Raw genomic sequence first — 18,300 nt, forward strand, 5'->3', positions numbered from 1 at the left:
GAGAGAGAGAGAGAGAGCGGAGGAGGAGTGGGGAGGATGGAGGGGTGATGTCTTACTGTCATTTCCCTCGTCTCATCTTCCCACATGCAAAATTATTTTTGTCCCGAATCTGCTCAGAAAAATATAATAAGAAAGACAAATCACCACACCAGTGCTGGCGCACCTACCCAAATTGGTTAAGGAGTGTTGTATTAATTCAACGCCGTTGGAAATGTTTAAAAAGGCAACACTTAAAACCAAAGAAAACAGGTATTGGATTTGGAACCGGATGGACGCGACGCGAGACGCGACGTGAGACTCCGACAGGAAATGCAAGTTTGGCCGCACTTGTCCTCCCACTGCGCCCCGCCGAGCGGTGGAGGGGGTGCGAGAGAGAGGGGGAGAGGGGAGGGAGCGAGAGGGAGGAAGCGAGAGGGAGAGAGGGGAGGGGGCACGTCGGCAAGCTTATAAAGGCGTCCGTTACCTTGCGCCGTCCTATCCGTGGACAGCGAGCGCCTAGGGTGCTTGTGTCTGGCCTGCCTCCACCGCCTGCTGCCGAACCCCTTGCCCGACGGCACCCTCCAGGACCCTCCACACCCTCCAGGAACATGCAAGGTGAGTGCGGAAGACAGAAGGCCGGCGCCGGCGGCCAAAGCTCTGGACGCGTTTCGAGCTACAGAGTCGCTAAACAGGACTCGAACCGAACGTGTGACCCCACCAATGGATTCCTCGTTCGGAGAGCAATCCATTGGTAGGGTCACATGTTCGGTTCGAGTCCCATTTAGCGACTCTGGAGCTCAAAACGCGTCCGGGATTCCGACCACCTCCACCGGTCTCCTGGTAAATCCACTGTGAGGCGGGGACCCGGAGGACGCCGAAATGCCCGGCAACCCGGGACATCGCGTCGACTCCGGACGGACTGATCTCACAGTGCACTGCATGCAGTTTGACCAGTGCGTTGGGCCAAAACTGTCGTAGACCCTCGGTGATGGCACTCGACGCGTGCGATAAAGACAGAGCGACCGAGTTTGGCGTCGGCCGGCTCGGCATGGCCGGCGCACATCGCCACCAAGCACCCCGAGGCCGTCATCTCGGACAGTAACTCGGTCGAATGGCGTCCTCTATCGTCGTGCCCACAGTCGGCGCCCCTCTGGTCCACGAGCAAGTCCACGAGTGCGCGAGTCCACGAGTCCCCATATTGGCCCACGAATCCCCCACGAGTGCCCACGAGTCCCCACGAGTCCCCACAAGTCCCCACGAGTCCCCACGAGTCCCCAGCGGCCGCCGTCCCTTTGCAAACCCCTCGGCCCACGCGGGGTCCAACGCGCGCCCTGCAGGCCGCCGATTCCGAACGGGCGTCGCTGTCTCTCTCGCACTCGCAGGGGCTGCGCGGGGGCTGCGCGGGGGTGCGAGAGAGACAGGGGTCCCGGTCCGTCCCGGTCCCGCCTGTCTGTCAATTCGGCAAGTGGCGCTTGTCACGTGAGATGAGGCGGGCGGGCGGGCAGGCTCGGTCAAGCGTGAGAGAGCGCGCGCCGTCTCTGTCGCTCCGTCGCCTTGCTGAACGAACGCCAAAGCCCGATTTACACTTTGTCGTTCTTTTCGAAAACGGAGAATTTCAATTCAAAGTGATTTTTTTCCAGTCCCAGATCAAATTTTTACCAATGCAAATTCAAGGTAAAAATTTTGATCAAAGTCAATTAAGGAATTTTCCCCCTATTTTTCAAGTTGGATGATCATTTTTTGTCCACTGGTAGAATAAAAAGTGCAGAAAAAAAGTGTAACACCCCATTTTCCTAACGTTTTCCGCACTCAACGACGTTTTCTTCGCAGTGTGCGTGGCATTGTAATGGTCCCCCCATGTGTGCAGACTTCCTGTCTCCTCCCACGCGGAAAAAACGAATTCTCTAATGTTTCCGAAATGGCCGTTTCCCCTTTCACCGCGAAATCGGCGCGGCGCGGTGCGTCGGTCGGTCCGTTGATGGACCCTCGGGGAACGGCCGCCCGAACGGGGCCTCCATTCTGTCCATTTGGTTAATCAAGTCATAAGTGAAAGAGCCTCGCGGGTGTTTCGCTATCGGGTCCCGCGGGACGCGTCGGTACGCGTCGGCTCGGCACGTCCTCGACGTCCTCGTGGCCCTTCGTTATTATTTGCTTATTTTGGCGTGCGGGTCGCGGCGCGGAGGGGAGGGCTGCCTTCCCACGCCGCGCTGTCTCTCTCGCACCCCCACGGGCCTACGGGCCTACGGGACGCCCCTCGGGTGCGACAGAGACAGAGCGACAGACCGACTCTGGGGAATCAGTTTGCCTGCGAGCCTGTCAACACGCAGGCCGCGGCAACACCGCTGATATGTTTCAGTTCAGTTCTACTGTTTTTTTTTTTCAAGCTCGCCGTTTAAAAAATAATCTTTGCAATTCCCCCGAAAACAAGTAGGAAAAAAATGACCTCTGATCTTCGGATAAATTCCGAAACCTCCAATGCTGCTGTTTTCTAAGAGTTTCCGGCAGGTACAGTGCAAAAAATTATGTCATTTATGTCATGCCAGGGACTTCATGTCCTTTCAGAGACTTTCCTGTTTCTTTTAAAGACGACTGTTGCCAAAAGGTTTTCGAAAGGTCCCGGTGGCAGCCGCCTGCGAACTTCGGGGCAGGCAACCCGCGGGCACCATAGTCGAGCGCGCTGCCTACCCGTCCGACTGCAGGCGCTCTTTGACCTGGAGGCTTCGCCGCTCTGTCTCTCTCGCACTCGTGGGGCGTCCCGAAAGGGTGTGACAGAGACAGGGCGACGAAAACGACTCTCGGAACCCGCCTGCCCTTCGGCCTTCGCCGGCCTTCGCCCTTCGGTGTGCGAGCTTCTCCGTTTTTCGACGGGCTTTGTGTGCCAGCGCCGTGACTGACAGACTGACAGTGACAGTCAGCTAGAGTGTCCACTCGGTCCAGCCCGGCGGGCAGCCCGCGTGCGTGCAGCGGGCCCACCGTTTGCCGCTTATGCAAAGGAGGTGGCAACTCTATATCGAGCCGCGCGGTCACCGCCGCCGCTGGGAGAGGCTCCTCGAAAACCAGTGGAGTGACTTTGCGTCTCGCCGCCCGTCTGCGGTGGCGGCCTCTTCAAAGCAGAGGCCTCCTCCTCTCCTTGTCGACTTGGTCGAGTCAAGTCTCAGACAGCAGACTGATTCCGAGTGTTGTTTTTGTCGCTCTGTCTCTCTCGCACCTATCCAGGAGGGCAGAGAGACAGAGCGACGAAAACGACTCTCGAAATCAGTCTGCTGGACTCGCGGTGAAACGCGTCCAAGCGGCGCACAGTGGGCCAGAAGACTAGTTGAGGTGGCCAAAACCCCGGACGCTTTTTGAGCCCCAGAGCCGCTAAATAGGACTCGAACCGAACGTGTGACCCCACCAATGAATAGTTCTCCGAACGAGGAATCCATCGGTGGGGTCTCGATCAGCGACTCTGGAGCTGAAAACGCGTCTAGAGCTTTGGCCGCCTCCACCGGTCTTCTGGCCCACTGTGCGGCGCAAGAAGCGGTGGCGGGCCCCAGCGGGCAAAAGTGCCGTGCGTTTTTCCCGCCCCACGGCACCGCTCGCCCTAGCAGCGCTTCCTCCTCTTCCTCTCCCAGCGAGGGGCGCGCGTGTGGGTGGAAAACATCAGTTGGTCGCGCTGATTTCCTTCCCGGGGAAGTCCTTCTCGCAGTGGGTGAAAGTGACACTACAATCATCTCGGCCGGGTCGCTCTTTCCCTCGCCGCGTGGGGCTGCTGGCCGAATGGGCGTACCTGTTGAGGCTCCCTCCGCGTCCCCCGTGGCACAGTGGGCCAGAAGACCGGCGGAGGCGGACAGAATTCCAGACGCGTTTTGAGCTCCAGAGTCGCTAAACAGGACTCGAACCGAACGTGTGACCCCACCAATGGATTCCTCGTTCGGAGAGCAATCCATGGTGGGGTCACACATTCGGTTCGAGTCCCATTTAGCGACTCAGGAGATCAAAATGCGTCCTGAGTTTGGGCCGCCGCCACCGGTCTTCTGGCCCACTGTGCGTGGGGGCCCCGAGGGCCGCGGGTCGGCTCGGGTGGCCATTTCCCCACCCCTAACTGAATCGCCCGGTATTTTCCACATAACGGCACGCCGCCGGGGCAGAAAAAAAAACAACCGTTCGTTTTGCTCGACCGCTCGGCGGCCCCGCCCCCGCGCGCACCAAGCAGCGAGCAAACAGATTTGTTTTTAATTCGGTTTGCGATTGAGCGTGTTGTTGTTGTTGTTGTTGTTGTTGTTGTTGTTTTGTTGCTGAAAAGAATTAAGGGGTTTGCTTGACGAGACGTGAAGAATGATTCGGTCGGTATCTCCGGCCGTGTTGACACCTCGGACTGTTCTGGCGACTCGAGCCGAGCCGAGCCGAGCCGAGCCGAGCCGAGCCGAGCCGAGCCGAGCGGCGCGATGACTGAACGAGCCCACAGTGTAAACCCCTTGGCTTGGCGCGAAATTGAGACAGAGTCCAACGGCGGGGGTGTGGCTGGCCGGCAGAGGCGACTGTCCCTCTATGGCGCGTAAAAGTAGAGGACCAGGGGGAGGGGGAGGGGGCCACGGATTTGAGCGAAAAAGAAAGGCGCGTCTAAGCCGCCATTGTGGCGCTACATGAAAGGCAGTGCACCTTATGCAGCCGCCGCTGCAGACTGAGAGTCGTTTTCGTCGCTCTCTCCCCCTCGCACTCGCGGAGCGTCCAGTACGGGTGCGAGAGAGACAGAGCGACGAAAGTAAACAATCAGTCTGCTGCGTGCGTTGCGTTTGAGGCTTTGATGACGTCATACCCGCGTTGTGATTGGCCGGCCGCGCTCCCGGAATCGCCTGGCCACGCCCACTACTACCTGGTATCCGATGATCGTCGCGCGTACCGCCCCGTACCGCCCCGCACAGCCCCGCACCGCCCCGCACCACCCCGCACCGCCCCGCACCGCCCCGCCTGCGTCACGGTTATGATGACGTCACAACGCGCGAAAACGAATTGGCGGGAGAGCTTCAGTGGTGTCAACAAAAAAGAGACAAAGGTGTTACTGATTTTCCGCCATGATGTACTTGCCTTTTCAAATGTACTTGTTTCTTTCATGTAGTTGATTTTCCGATCCAATTGAATTTCTGATGTACTACAATGTACCTGTTCTGTTTTGTTTTTAGTGTCATAATAGTAGACGTCAAAATTTTTGAGGAAAAATATATTTAAAACGTACACGGTGAAAGCTGTTCCTGGTTTTCCCAGGAACCCCCTGGAAATCGCCTATGCCTTCACCATTGGCCTAAGGAAAACCAGGTTCCGTTTTTACCGTGTATTTTGTAGGCCTTAGGCCAGCGGTTCCCAACCTTTTTCGGTTCGCAACCCCAAATTTGTAGCGAAAAATTTCCGCGACCCCCAGGAAAAATTTCGCGACTCCACGTGACCCCTCCTTTAGCATGCCTTTGGGCGATAATCCGCTTTAGTTTGGAAGCAGTATTGTCTCAAAGTTGATCAAAACCGTCACAAATGTCTTTGATAAATCGTGTTTTAGGCCGACTTTAAGCAGTCACGGCATCTGATCCAAGGCGGTATTTCGTCCTCCCCCAACGGGCAATTGGTCTTTGGACCTTCCTTTAGCATGCCTTTGTGACGGAGTGCGATTATCTGCCTTAGTTTGGGAGCAGTAATGCCGCAAAGTTGATCAAAACGGTCACAAATGTCTGAAAATCGTGTATTGATCAACTTTGCGGCAATACTGCTCCCAAACTAAGGCAGCAAATCGCACTCCGTAACAAAGGAATGCTACAGGAAGGTCCAAAGACTAATTGCCCGTTGAAGGTGGATGAAATACCGCCTCGGATCAGACGCAGAGGCTGCTTAAAGTCGGCCCAAAACACGATTTTTCAAAAGACATTTGTGACTGTTTTGATCAACTTTGCGCCATTTAAGCGGCCACTGCGTCTGATCCGAGGCGGTATTTCGTCCTCCCTCAACGGGCAATTGGTCTTTGGACCTTCCTTTAGCATGCCTTTGTTACGGAGTGCAATTATCTGCCTTAGTTTGGGAGCAGTAATGCCGCAAAGTTGTTCCCGCCAGTGCTCGGCGTGTGGGCCAGCTGGGAAACCGCCGCGACCCCAGGCGACCCCAGCCACCTCGCCGCGACCCCTCGAAATTTCGACCCCATCTGGGGTCGCGACCCCAAGGTTGGGAACCGCTGCCTTAGCCGAACGGGTGTATCCGTGACAAAAGTATCATCCACCAACGACTGTGAACCTTGACTCAGGGTGGCGGGTGTTTACTATCTATTTGGTGACACACGGTGAAACGTCCTCAAACCACTGACAAATCTCTTCACGCACATCCCGCGCGAGCAGCTCGCCGCGCGTGGGTCCTAGTTCTGGCGTTTCCCGCCCTCACACCGCAAATTGACAATTACCCAAATGTCTGCCGGCGCGCTATGCCCTCGTCAACAACATCATCTGTATCTCCCCCCCCCCCCTTTTCCCCCCTCAACACGCGTTGCGCTACGTGCCGACCTCCGGTGTCAGACCTTTCAGCAGAGTGATTCCGAGATTCGTTGTCGACGCTCTGCCTCTCTCGCATTCATGGGGCGTCGTCTGTAGGTGCGAGAGAGATAGAGCGACGAAGACGGGCTCTCAGTGTGCTGGCCTTTCAGCAGGCCCTTCAGGCCCTTCAGGGTGCAACAGATGGAATACCAGGGCTTCCCCTCCAATCGACACATACTTTTTCCTACTATCTGTTTGCTCGGTGAGATACTGCGATGCGTACGGACGAGCGGCTATCAGTGTCGACAGACATCCTGCCAGCATTGGCTTGCCGGCTGTCCAGTGTCTGCCGTCTGCCTGTCTGCCTGTCTGCCTGTCTGTCTGTCTGTCTGCCTGTCTGCCTGTCTGCCTGTCTGTCTGTCTGTCTGCCTGTCTGTCTGTCTGTCTGACCGTCGCTTCTTTCGATAGCCTCCTTTTTCCGGCTGCCCCACAACGTCCGACCGGAGGCACCGCCTTCTCGGAATGCCTTCTTCGCGGCATCGTTTCGCCGTTACACGGTGAAAAGTCACCGCCTTCGTCTTCTCGTTCCGCGCGGCGCCGCGGCGCGCAGCGGCCGATTCTCGTTTGGGTGGATTTAGTGTGTGGGCCCCACTGTGGGGGCCGCGAGCTCATTACAAACAATGGGGGTGCGGAGGGCACGGCAGTGTCCTCAGTCAAAGCGGGAAAACCAGTAACTAGAACAACAACAACAAACAGAGCAGCGCCCAGTCGATTTAACGGCGATTGAACGCGGCCCGCTTTGAAGAGTGGCCGCTGCAGCGCGCTCTGTCCTGCAGACTGATTCCGAGAGTCGTTCTGTTCGTCTCTCTCACACTGCCCGTGTAGGCGCGAGAGAGGGAGAGAGACAGAGCGACTTTCTGAATCAGTAGTCTGCTGCTCTGTCCGCTCCGCTCTGGTCCGCTCTGGCATTCCAGGTGACGGCCGCGACACTGTAAAAGCAGCTAGGCGGTGCACTGGAAGCGAAGCGCCACTCTGCTGATTGGCCTCGTGCCCCCGCGTCACTGCGTCACTCAACAACAAAAACAAAAACCCACTGGAAAAGGAAATCCCAGAATTCCACGGGGTTCCAAAAAGTAGGACTCGAACCGAACCACCAATGGAACCCATTGGTGGGGTCACACGCTCGAGTCGAGTCCCATTTAGCGAACTCAAAACGCGTCCGCCTCCGCCGGTCTTCTGGCCCATTGTGGGGCGTCGTGAAAGTCGACAGCTCTCTCGGCGTAAATCCAAAGTAAATCCAAGTGGATCGTTTGGCGAGGATTCACGCCAACGATCGCTGTCGCCGATCATGTCCAGGACGGCCTGCTCGTTGGAGTCGTTGGAAGCGAATTTCGACAGTGCCCCCCGCCCCCTCCGCCCACACGTGGCCGATGACGTCACGACGGTGGTAATATCGGCGGCCGCCCCGCTGCGCCGCCGTGCGCCGCCCTCGCCGACACAAAGTAGCGCACTTGTCACTAATGCGGCCACGCCGGCCCGTTTTCAGCGGAACGATTCGGAAGATCTGTCTCTCTCGCACGCTCACGGAAAGCCCCGTGAGTGCGACAGAGACAGACTCTTCTGAACCGCCCCGCTTTTCCTGTCCATTTCGTCCGTGTACGTTTATCTCGAGGCTGCTTTTGGGCAGGGCCGGTGCACTGATTCCGAGAGTCGTTTTCGACGCTGTCTCTCTCGCACTCATGGGGCGTCCCCTATAAGGTGCGAGAGAGACAGCGCGACGGAAAGGACTTTCGGAATCAGTCTGGAGGCGGGGCCTTTCCGGCAGGGCTCCGCTTGCGTGTAGGAACTGCAAACTGATTCTGAGGGCCGTTTTCGTCGCTCTGTCTCTCTCGCACTCGCGGGGCGTCTCTTTAGGTGCGAGAGGAGCAGCGCGACGCAAACGACTCTCGGAATCAGTCCGCAGGGCCTCGGTGTCCGCGGGGATGGCCCCGCCCTACGGTCCCGCTGCGCCCGCTGCCCCGCTGCTCGTTCTACCCGGCCTGAGCCCTGGTCCCAGCGGCGCCAAGGCTAGCCAAGGCGGGCTAAGGCCAGCCCGTTCCCTACGTATGCACACGCTCTGTATGCAAACGCTCCCCCTCGCCCCGCCTGTCTCTCTCGCACCTGAAGCGAGAGCGACCGCCCGGACGGCCGACTACACAGGTGGGCGTCGCTCTGTCTCTCTCGCACTCATGGGGCGGCCCGCACAGGTGCGAGAGAGACAGAGCGACTTGTCTGCAGCAAGGAGTCGGAGTGGCCAGCGTATTAGGGGCGGAGGGTGTCCGTCCGGTCTGTCTGGCTGTCTAGGCGGCACCCCCCTCTCCTCCAACAACGTCCTGATTGTCATCGTAAAAGTCTTTATTAGCGGGCAGAAACAAAAGAAGGCCGTTGGTATGGAAACGGCCCGCCTCCCCCGCCCAGCGCCGCGCCGCCCCGCCCCACCCCGCCTCACCACGCCCCGCCCCGCCCCACCTCACCCCGCCGGTGGTGTCTGGCGGTGGCCGTCTGCCGAGTCCCAGCAGACTGACTTCCGAGGATCGCTTTCGTCTCTCTGTCTCCCTCGCACTCGTGGGGTGTCCCCTTTAGGTGCGAGAGAGACAGAGCGACGGCGCACGGCCGCGCGGGCCAGGGCGGCGTGGGCGTTGTGGACACGGCTGCCTCAGCCGATGAGGACCTGCGAGGCACTGCGGGGACTCTAGGCTAGTTCCTACTTGTTGCTCGGGAGTGTCGCTTTGCCGAACCCCCGCACTCCGGAGCCCACAGTGTCGGCGGTGGCAGGAATCTGTCGGAGCGCGAACTTCGCGGGATTCCCGTTTGAGGACTTTGCATCGCAGGTCGGGCCTGCATGAGCTGAGCCGACGCAAGGCGATTGCAATCGAGTAGGAAGAAAAGTTTTGGGAGTCAGGAAGCGTAATATCCGGCCGTTTCTTCCGTTGACACAGAAAGACAAAAATGTGATTTGTTTTCGAACGGCGGTATTGGCGGTGTGGACTAGCCCGGGGGCGCCGCGCCGCTGCACAGTGGGCTGAAAGACCGGTGGAGGCAGTCTAAATCCTAGACGCGTTTTGAGCTCTGGAGTCGCTGAATGGGACTGGGACCGAACGTGTCACCCCACCAATGGATTTTGCTCTCCGAAAGAGGAATCCATTAGGTGGGGTGACCTGTTCGGTTCAAGTCCCGTTTAGCGACGCTGGAGCTCAAAACGCGTCTAGAGTTCTGGCCGCCTGCGCCGGTCTTCTGGCCCACTGTGCGCTGCGCCGGCGTGCCGCGGTCCCTTGTGCGTGCGACGGAGACAGAGCGTCGGCCACACCGGCCGCTTTGATGTGCTGGATCTGCTGGAAGCTGCTGGAGCGGCTGGAACGTCGCACCGTAACATACTGTATATTGCACCTCATGAAGCAGCCTGCGTCCGCAGCGTCCGCAGTCTGGTGCACTGCCAAGCACGCCTCGCTTCCCTTGGCTTGCAGTTCGCATCGCCAGCAGACCGATTCCGAGAGTCGTTTCCGGCGCTCTGTCTCTCGCGCCGCCATCGCGGACGCCCCGTGCGTGCGAGGGAGACGGAGCGACGAAAACGACTCTCGGAATCGGTCTGCGGGCGGGATGGAATCAGATAACCGAAACTAACTGAACTGACCACGCGCGCGCCAGAGTCACCCACACCCCCGCGCCACTGACCGTGCCCCCCCCCCCTCTCCCCCTCCCACTCATGCGGCACGGACACGCGTCACCACGCCGGCCGGCCGGCCGCCCAACGCGCTAAAATTAGGAGTAAAATTCATGAGGCGCATTAAGTGACGGCTTTGAGGGCGGCCATAGTGCCAGCAGACTGATTCCGAGAGTCGTTTTCGTCGCCCTGTCTTTCTCGCACTCACGGGGCGTTCCGTATAGGTGCGAGAGAGACAGAGCGACGAAAAGGACCCTCGGAATCGGTCTGCAGGGAAGTGCCGGACCGGGGCCACGCGCCAAGCGCCACGCCACGCACCACGCACCACGCCACAGTTCCAGGCGGTTGTCCCTCTCGCACTCGCGGGGCCTTCCCCTCCCCACGGCGGTGCGAGAGAGACAGCGCGACTCGCCTTTGTGGAATGCCGCGACGGATCGCGACCCTCGCTGTCGTCGCTCCGCTGGTCCACTGCACGGAGCACCTTCACAATGAAGCTATCGAATATTTTGGAAAATATTTTGCTTTCTAATAACAACAGCGCGGAACAGCGGGTTGTTATCGGGGGCTTATTACTCCAGGAAAACGACCTCCTGGGAGCGGAAGGGCGATGGAGGCACGTGCGTGGCGTGGCGTGGCGCGGCGTGGCGTGGCGTGGCGTGGCGCGGCGTAGCGTGGCGTGGCGTGGCGTGTCGGAGCGGCTCGCCATACGCAAAATTGGCTCCCCATAACCCTTTAACGCCGTGGGCCGTGCCGTGCCGTGCTGAGCCATTCCCGCTGAAAGGTCTACGGAGCCTTCCGTTAGCTGCTCTGAGCCGACCTAGTCCGAAGCACCACGCCGTCGCGTCGTCTCTGTCGCACTCGTGGGGCATCCCGCAGGACCCGTAGGGGTCGGACGGAGAGCGACGGACGGAGCCTTGGTGCGCTTCTGTCCGAGGGAACGCTGCGTCTAGTCGTCGGCCGACGCACAGTGGGCCAGAAGACCAGTGCAGGCGGCCAAAACACTTGACGCGTTTTGAGCTCCAGAGTCGTTAAACGGGACTCGAACCGAACGTGTGACCCCACCAATGGATTTTCTCTTCGAATGAGGAATCAATTGGTGGGGTCACACGTTCGGTTAGTCTCCCGTTTAGCGACTCTGGAGCTGAAAACGCGTGTAGAGTTTTGGCCGCCTCCGCCGGTCTTCTGGCCCACTGGGCGAGGCGGCCGAGGCGAGCCGGGGGGCAAGTTTTGCATCGCGCGGCTGAATTTTTCATCCGAGTTGTTGTGGAGCGGAGGCAAGCCGAGGCGGGGCGGCACTGCGCCGTAAGGGAAGACCCGTGTTTTGCAGCGCTGGGAAGGAATGAAGCTTTATGCGTTGGCTGCTGGCAGGCTGCCGCTGGGCCGCGGGGGCAAGGGCCGGCCGTGCCTCTGTCTCTCTCGCACTCGTGGGCCGCCCCGCCCGGCCCGCAGGGTCGCAAGAGAGACAGACAGAGCGACGCTTCCCTGCCCGGATACAGACTGCAGTGCAACACCTCCGCGCTGCCTGCCGCCCGCGTCCGCAAAGCGTCTCGTCGCTCTATCTCTCTCGCACCCGTGAGGCGCTCCGCGGCGACGAGAGGGAGACAGAGCAACGGAGACGCTCCACGACAGCCGTCGACGGAGAGAGCGCGCGCGCCGGACTTTCGGCCTTTGCGAATATTTAATACAACTCGCGAACAAAGTTGCCGCAAGCAGCGCCGATCTGCACGGCGCACCAGGGAAGTCCAGCAGCCCTTCAAACCGCCCGGGGAGACGCGGGGGCAACGCGGCGGCAACGTGGGGAGAGGTTTACCCGGCCAGAAGACCGGTGGAGGTCGTCAAAACCCCGGACGCGTTTTCAGCTCCAGAGTCGCTAAATGGGGCTCGAACCGAGCGTGTGACCCCACCAATGGATTCTCTCGGAACAAGGAATCCATTGGTGGAGTCACACGTCCGGTTCGAGTCCTGTTTATACTCTGGAGCTCAAAACGCGTCCAGAGTCTTGGCCGCACGCGCCGGTCTTCTGGCCCACTGAGCCCCAGCGGGGACCGTGGGCAGGTATCCAGGCCCAGGACGACCCAGGCAGGAATGTGCCGGACAGGCGGGGGATGCCAAATTGAGGGAAGCGCGCGGGGGTTCAAAAGGTTCCGACGCAGGCGGCCCGGGCAATATTGAGTATCGCGTAATTTGGGAAGCAGCAGCCTCTGCAGACTGATTCCGAGAATTGTTTTCGTCGCTCGGTCTCTCGCACCTATACGGCCAGCTTCCCGGCCCCAGGACGCCGTCGTCTCTCCCCTGCCGAGGCGGAGTCTTGGCGGACTAGAATTCGTCTCCTTTTGGTGGGAGGGGCGTGATTTGCCAACGGCTTGCTCTCGGCGAATCGAACCGAGCGATGATTTCACTCCGTCTCTCTCGGTCTTACGTCTTCCTATTTCCTCCTCCTCCTCCTCCTCCTCCTCCTCCTCCTCTCGCCTCTCCGAGGGGAACAAATTTTCTTGACGCACATTTCCATCCCCGGCCGTCTTGGTCCCCACACTGCCTTTATGCGGTGCACGCGCATACGGACAGACAGACAGACAGACAGACAGACAGACAGACAGACAGACAGACAGACAGACAGACAGGCAAACAGACAGAAGGAAACGCCTGCGAACCTCGAGGTAGGCAGCGCCGCAAAACCCCGGCGGTCTACGGGACTGCATACCTGCCAGGCGCTCCCGAAACGCCTGCGAACCTCGAGGTAGGCAGGGCCGCAGAACACCGGTGCTCTACGGGACTGCATACCAGCCAGGCGCTCTCCCTCGGACAGGCAGTTGGACAGACAGACAGACAGACAGACAGACAGACAGACAGACAGACGGGCGGGCACACAAACATACACGCACACCCGCAGGTGACAACGTCTCTTGTTGACCTCTTCCTCGCCGCCCCGCAGCAGCCCGCAGGCTCGTTTGCCGAGAGTCAGTCGACCGGATATCTGAAATGAGAAACAACCACATCACAAAAGATCTTCCCCACGCCTTCTTTGTGCGACTGTGTGTGACTGTGTGGGTGTCTCCGCGTGTGTGGGTGGAGGGGTGGGCTGAACCTGATCGCAACCAACCCCGTCGCGGCCCCCGCCGCCTTCGCGGAATAGACGCAAGAGCGATTGCGACATAGTGCCAAAGGAATGTGAGGGGTCGGGGCGCAGTCACAGCGCCAAGCCCCCACCTGTCTGTCTGCCTGTCCGTCCGTCCGTCCGTCCGTCTGTCTGTCTGTCCGTGCGTGCAGGCGTGCCAAACGCTCCGCCTTCGCGACCTGCTCCTCATTGAGATGTGCATGTTTCCCCGCCTAGCGCGGACCGTGCTCTTTTTGCCTTTATGAGGTGCTACAAGTGGCGCTCTGACAGGTGTGCCGGGGTCGGGCCGACGGGGGCGGCCGACGGGGGCGGCCGATGGGGCCGGCCGACGGGGGCGGCCGACGGGGCGCCGGCCGACGGGGCGGCCGACGGGGCGGCCGATGGGGGCGGCCGACGGGGCGGCCGACGGGGCGGCCGACGGGGGCGGCGACGGGGCGGCGAGGGCGGCCGACCGGAGGGCGGCCCATGGGGCGGCCGACGGGGCGGCGAGGGGCGGCCGACGGGGGCGGCCCGCAGTCCCTGAAGGCATTCTCCCGGACAGCGTCGCTCTGTCTCTCTCGCACAGCTACGCAACGCCACCCGCGCGGGAGAGAGACAGAGCGACACTCTTCGAGAGCACGGCGCTGGCGGCGGGGGGCGGCAATATCCCTTGTCGCTGTGTACCCTCGGCGCATGTCGCCCCGTGTCCCCCGCTGGGGGGCGGGACTCAAGGTGGGCGACGCGTTACCAACATTACCATTTAAATTTCCCGCCTCGCTGCTAGATTAATGCGTCAGGGGCCCCGCCCTGCCTTTCACATGCAGTTTTCAAATTTCCCTGATTGGCTATTCTGGCTTCTGGGAAGGAGGCGCCTCGTGCATCTTGAATGAGCGTGTGTGTTAGTGTGCTGCAGGCGGCCGACGCACAGTGGATTTGCCAGAAGACCTGCTCAGGCAGCCAAAACTCTAGAAACGCTTTGAGCTCCAGAGTCACTAACCAGGACTCGAACTGAGCGTGTAACGTGACCCCACCAATAGACTGCTCTACGAACGAGGATTCCATTGGTCGGGTGACACGTTCAGATTCGAGAGCGTCTGGAGTTTTGGCCGCCTCCACCGATCTTCTGGCCCACTGTGCGCCTTGTTGGCCACCCTAGAATGAGCGTCTGTGTGTTGCACGCGTTGCACGTGTTGCAGGCGGCGGCGTGTTGTTGGCCACCCTAGCGGCGGTGCTGCTGTGCGCGACGGTGCGCTGCTCGGCGGCGGTGGGCGGCAGCCACGGCAGCGGCACCACGGAGGGCGGGCTGACCAGGCCCCTGCGGCCCGCCGTCTTCCACACCCCCGAGGAGCTGCGCCACTACCTGGACGCCGTGTCCAACTACTACGCCGTCGCCAGCCGGCCCAGGTACGCAGTACTACGCACGATCCCTGCCGCACTCGGGGGCGGCCCGGGTGTGCGAGACACACAAAGCGACACAGTGTTCCGGCACAGCTCTGCTGTGGGAACCACCCCACAGTGGGCCAGAAGACCGGGAGAGGCGGTCCAAATCCCGGACGCGTTTCTAGCTCCAGAATCGCTTAATAGGACTCGAACCGAAAGTGTGACTTCATCAATGGATTCCTCGGCATCCATTGATGGGGTCGCTCGTTTGGTTCGAGCACCATTTAGCAACTCTGGAGAAATGCGTCTTGAATTTTGGCCGCCTCCACCGGTCTTCTGGCCCACTGTGCGCCGGTCCTCTCTCTGTGCACCCCCACCTCAGTGGACTCCTTCTCATGCAAACACTCCTTTCTTTGCAGTCGCTACGGCAAGCGGTCCTCGCAACACCTGTCGCGGGGCGCGTTGCGCCGGGAATCGGTGCTGGACTCGCTGGCCAACGCCGAGCAGGCCATGGAGGCCGAGAGCGTGGACGCCGTGCCCGACTACCTGTTCCAGTGAGTGTGTGCGCCTTGTCCGGGCCTTGTCCGCCCCCGCCGGATGTGTGCGCTGGCGCGGCTCGCCCCGCTGGCAAAGCAAGCGGGGCGAGCGAAGCAGCGCAGCAATGACAGCAACGTAGCGTTCTACGTGGCGTCGCCGCCGCGTCGCCGCGTCGCCAAGGGCAGTGCGACGTTCCGCGCAGGACGGACGGACGCATCTCCATAATCATTTCGGAAAGCTGCTTTTACAACGTGCGTCGTCGTGCGTGCTCGGAGCCACGCTGGCTGGCGGCTGGCCCTCTCTCTTTCTCTCTCTCTCTCTGTCGGAATGAGCCCACTGCTGCGCCCTGACCCTACGCCCTCAGCCCGGCGGCCGAGCCACCACCGCAGGGGGCCCCCGAAGGGGCCGCCCCTTGGTGGGAGAGAGAGAGAGAGAGAGAGGGAGAGACAGACTCCTTAGTGGGAGAGGAGAGACCGACCATAAACACGGGTATACCATATGTCACCTCATCATCCGCCCCTTTTCTTTCTGCAAACTCTCTCCGTCTCTCTCTGTTCCCCGTCCGTCCTCCCTCCCAGACGTCACGCCCCCTCGCCTCCCACCGGCGCACAGTGGGCCAGAAGACCGGTGAAGGCGGTCAAAATCCCGGACGCGTTTTGAGCTCCAGAGTCGCTAAATGGGACTTGAATTGAACGTGTGACCCCACCAATGGATTGCTCTCCGAACGAGGAATCCATTGGTGGGGTCGCAAGTTCGGTTCGAGTCCTGTTTAGCGACTCTGGAGCTAAAATAGCGTCCAGAGTTTTGGCCGCCGACGCCGGTCCTCTGGCCCACTGTGCGCCGTCCCTGCGGCGCGCCACTTCAAACGATAATCTGGCCAATCCGCTTCGCGGCGCTCGGCTTTCCTGCGCGCACTTTCAATTTTCCCGCCAAAACCGCCTTTTGTTTGGCGCGGCCTTTTGTCCGCCTCGCGGCTGCGCCCGTTATTGCTTCTGGCAACATTGATTGGCGGCTTCGACAGTCGTCGGCCGTTTCTCTCTGAATGAAGAGCAGTTGAGAGACTCGTCGCAGAGTCGCCGGGAGCGCCTCTCCCCCGGCTTAGGTTAGGTTAGCTTTTAATTGGGCTTTTGAACGCTTTGGAATCCAAGGAAGCGCGCCGCCCACGCCGCGCCGCCCACGCCGCGCCGGCCGTGAGACCCCACAGTCTCACAGGCGCACAGTGGGCCAGAAGACCGGTGGAGGCGGTCAAAATCCCGGACGCGTTTTGTGCTCCAGAGACGCTAGATGGGACTCGAACCGAACGTGTGACTCCACCAATGGATTTCCCTTCCAACGAGCAATCCATTGGTGGGGTCGCACATTAGGTTCGAGTCTTGTTTAGCGACACTGCGGTTCACAACGCACTCAGTAAGTGCGACAGAGACAGAGCTACAATTTAAAATGTGTTTCTGCGTCCAGGTTCGCCCCAGGCCCGGCGCCCTCCCCGGCGAGTGACGTGTACCCCCTGTTCCTGGACCAGGAGCGTCTTGAGCGCCTTCAGTCCCGCGGCAACCAGGACTGAAGAGTCTGCGTCGTGCTGCAAGCGCCATTTCTCCTTCATTTGTTTAATTTAAATGTGTCTTGTCCATAAATATGAAAAAGGTAGAATATGTTGGGTGGGGAAAAAATGTAATTCATCTATAACTTTAATGTAAGCAGCTGCTTTTTCTTCTGATTCGGTGAACTGAGCTGTGGAGTCACCTCCTCTAACATTTGGCATGTAGTGACTTTGTGGCGAAAAAAAAATTACCGATGATTTTGTTGTGGTAGTGATTTTTTGTCAGGACCCGCTAGTGTGGCTGGAACTGCGGAATCCTCGACGTCTTTCGTGTTGCTCACGGGAAAATCCCTGTCGAACGGTTGGCCACATTGTCGCTTGCAGTAAGGTAGTGTTCAGTGCAGCCCAGTTCTGCTCCTCTTCCAGTGCAAGAGAAGGACCCAGTGTGGCCACGCCACAACCTGCCAAAAAAAAATGCTTGTCTCTGTTTAGTTTTCAAGAAAAGGGTGGTGTGTGGACATGCTCTTTTGCATTGCGAGACTGAGCAGAAATGCTTTAGAATCCAACAAAAAAGAAAAGGCTTAACACATCCTTAGATCAAGATTTTGTCTTGAGTGTTTTTTCGTTTTAGTATTGATAATCTCTTTTGTTTTGTTTTAAAATTACGTCGAATGCTGTAGAGTCCGGATGACGGTGTTACTTCGTTCCCTGAGACCGGTCACACGTCTGCTGTTAACGAAAAATATTCTAATTTAAAATAAATAACTAGTGTAAGTTGTTCGGATAGGAGCAAGGTAGATTCCTTATTATTGGTCATTCTCTATTCATATGATTTGGACTGTAGTTGATTTTAAAACCAAATAATACAAACACAATTAGAATTCCCCTTTTCCGATGTTATGTTATTTCGAACCCTCCATCTGTCCAGCAGTAATTCCCCTGTCGTATTGTTAGCTCAACTTTGTGTATAGATGTACATAGTAGGTCTGTGTAAATTTCAGTGATGAATAATAAACACGATGGTGAAATAAGAAGAGCTGACTTTTGCTAACTTGAGCCGTGATACCACGAGATGTAAGCGGAGCCTCCTTCTGGGATACACCCAATTCACTCTGCCCGCCCGGCGAGCCGCCCCGCAGTGGAGGCGGCCAAAACCTCTAGACGCGTTTCGAGCTCCACAGTCACTAAATGGGACTCGAACCGAACATGTGACCCCTACAATGGATTGCTCTCCGAACGAGGAACCCATTGGTGGGGTCACACGTTCAGTTCGAGTCCCATTTAGAGACTCGGGGGCTCAAAACGTGTCTAGAATTTTGGCCGCCTCCACCGGTCTTGGCCCACTGTGCGCCTTGTCCTAGTTCGAGCGATGCGCGCATCGCGAGTCTTGTCTGCGCTCAGCCAATATTGCACTTTCAAATTTCCACCAAGTCAGGAAGCACAAAAGTGATTCCGCTGACTGTCCGCACCCCACCCCTTGTTAATTACTTGCAGACGTACACTCAGGGCGAGAGTGGCCGGGGAGGGGGGGGGGCTACCTTCTTCCGCTAGCTGCCCTACTTCCCGGAGTGCCTTCCGGGAGTCAGGT

General features: G+C 59.0%; 1 protein-coding gene across 1 annotated transcript; it reads left to right on the top strand.

Moving 5' to 3' along the window:
- Positions 1–491: 491 nt before the first annotated feature.
- LOC117654062 lies at positions 492–17,746 on the top strand. Its single transcript, XM_034400206.1, has 4 exons — positions 492–594; positions 14,455–14,662; positions 15,058–15,192; positions 16,634–17,746. Exons 1-4 carry the CDS (start codon positions 588–590, stop codon positions 16,734–16,736), a joined length of 453 nt encoding a protein of 150 aa, XP_034256097.1. The 5' UTR covers positions 492–587; the 3' UTR covers positions 16,737–17,746.
- The last annotated feature ends 554 nt before the right edge of the window (positions 17,747–18,300 follow it).

The sequence above is a fragment of the Thrips palmi genome, unplaced genomic scaffold (genome assembly GCF_012932325.1).
Source record: "Thrips palmi isolate BJ-2018 unplaced genomic scaffold, TpBJ-2018v1 HiC_scaffold_10, whole genome shotgun sequence".
In the NCBI taxonomy this organism is placed as follows: Eukaryota; Metazoa; Arthropoda; class Insecta; order Thysanoptera; family Thripidae; genus Thrips; species Thrips palmi.

Coding starts and splice junctions, on each gene's coding strand:
- LOC117654062 (XM_034400206.1), top strand. Junction 14,663..15,057: donor GCCGTCGCCAGCCGGCCCAG/GTACGCAGTACT, acceptor CTTTCTTTGCAG/TCGCTACGGCAAGCGGTCCT. Junction 15,193..16,633: donor GTGCCCGACTACCTGTTCCA/GTGAGTGTGTGC, acceptor TTCTGCGTCCAG/GTTCGCCCCAGGCCCGGCGC.